The 1,874-nt window shown below is 54.1% G+C and overlaps 1 protein-coding gene across 1 annotated transcript; it reads left to right on the top strand.

Moving 5' to 3' along the window:
• The first annotated feature begins 651 nt into the window (after positions 1-651).
• LOC112466666 lies at positions 652-1,851 on the top strand. The gene has a single exon (XM_025034890.1). The coding sequence runs from the start codon at positions 652-654 to the stop codon at positions 1,849-1,851; it is 1,200 nt and encodes a 399-aa protein (XP_024890658.1).
• Positions 1,852-1,874: the final 23 nt, after the last annotated feature.

Genomic DNA, 1,874 nt, shown 5'->3' with positions numbered 1-1,874 from the left:
CGGGAATACGCGTGCGAACTTCGTTCGTCATAGCTCGGGCCGCAGCCGTTAATCGCCTTAAAATCGAATCTGCGCTCGCCGCGGTAATTAGTCGACATTTAATTGACTTGATCGTAACCGAAATATTCGGTCGAATATCCGAGTATTCCGGGCCAGCGATACTTTCGCGCATAGAGACAACGGCCGTGGCCTTCGATTACGGGCCGGTCTCGCGCGCGTTGTTTTTCTGTATAGTCTCGAGCATCGCTCGTGTTTACGTCGTTGCGAGGTACGTACCGCCCGACCCAGCACTTGTATTATCCCGACATTCGTGATCCGTCCGAGAGTACCATCGCTCGAAAATATTATTGTCACCGAACGAGAATATTTGCCTTTCGAACTCTGCGACGCGTGTTTATCGCGCTAATCCAACGGCTGATATTCTCCGCGTTCAACTCGAGGAATATTATCGAGAATATTCCCTCGGGACTTGCGCGAGCGCCGAACGGAGCCGTCCGTTACCCCTCACCTTGGCGACCTGACTTTCGTGATTGTTTTCGCCGGGTTTCGATATTGTTGGTTCGAGTTGCCGTCGCCTCCGACTGCCTATTCGTCGTTTACCCTTCGCTCTTAGCTTCGTCTGTCTGTGGTGGACGACCCCTTTGTTACATCATGTCGAAAAACGCATATGCTCGTCGCGAAGTATGCAATCGGCGTATGCAAGAAATACACGACCTCTCCCTACAAGCCGCGACCGACGCGGCAATCCGAGCGACCTTCCTCGCTCGCTACTCGAGCGTAGCGAGGATCGCGGACGATTTTGAAGCCACCCACCTGAAGGTCATACAAGAAGCGGCGGATTTCGAGGTCGAGGACGGAATCCGAGCCAGTTTCGATAAAATGCATTACGCCGTAAAGAGTCGATATCACCGTGAAACGGGCGCGCCATTCGGAGGCGCGCCGGCACAGCCCTCGGGTCAGGCCTCGGTGGTCAAGTTGCCTAAGATCCCGCTACCGCAGTTTTCCGGCGACCTTACGTTGTGGCCTTCCTTCATCGCGTTGTTCAACGCGTCGATACACAACCAGCAGATTTCCGCGATAGAGAAATACCAGTATCTGCTGGCTTCACTCAAAGGGGAACCACTCAACGTGGTGAAAAACCTGCCGTTTTCCGATGAGTACTATCTGATCGCTTACGACTCGCTGGTCGATCGATACCGGAATAAGAGAAGGTTAGCGGACCATCACTTGAATTCGATAATCGAGGCAAAGCCATTAAAGGCGGAGACGGCCGAGGCTCTTCACCACTTATTAGATACGTTTACCGAGAACACGCGCGCGCTCGCATTGATGAAGTTCCCTACCGATTCATGGGACTTTATCCTACTGAAGGTTTTGTTAGACAAGCTTCCTTGTTCCCTTCGGGAAAAATTCGAGTCCGCTCACCGGGCTGAGGAAATACCGCGATGTACTCAACTCTCGAAATTTCTAGCGGAACATTGTCAGGTTCTCGAGGCCGTCGCGGGCCCGTCCTCCAAAACCAAGTCCACGCCGGTCTCTTCGTTCGTGACTAGCACGGCCGATTGCCCCGTTTGTAAAGAGCCTCACTACGTGTCGAAGTGCAACCAGTTTTTGAAACTCTCGCCGAGAGAGAGGCAGGCTAAGGCTCGCGACTTAAAATTGTGCTTCAACTGCCTGCGCTCAGGGCACGGATCGAAAGATTGTCCCTCCGCATGGACATGCCGATCGTGCGGTATGCAACACCATACGCTGCTGCATTTCGAGCAGGCCAGCGTCCCGTTCCCCGCGAACGCTCCGGCGGTCACTCCGGTCGACGACCCCGCGGCGCCGGGGGATACAGACGGAAACTAGACGACCACATTGCCTTGAGACAT

The sequence above is a fragment of the Temnothorax curvispinosus genome, unplaced genomic scaffold (genome assembly GCF_003070985.1).
Source record: "Temnothorax curvispinosus isolate PA1 unplaced genomic scaffold, ASM307098v1 QBEX01016467.1, whole genome shotgun sequence".
Classification (NCBI taxonomy): Eukaryota; Metazoa; Arthropoda; class Insecta; order Hymenoptera; family Formicidae; genus Temnothorax; species Temnothorax curvispinosus.
Note: the sequence above shows the minus strand (reverse complement) of the source record. Positions and strands in the feature narration are given on the sequence as shown.

Bases quoted from the DNA above. Each gene is read 5' to 3' on its own strand.
- LOC112466666 (XM_025034890.1), top strand. From the start codon at position 652: ATGTCGAAAAACGCATATGCTCGTCGCGAAGTATGCAATCGGCGTATG.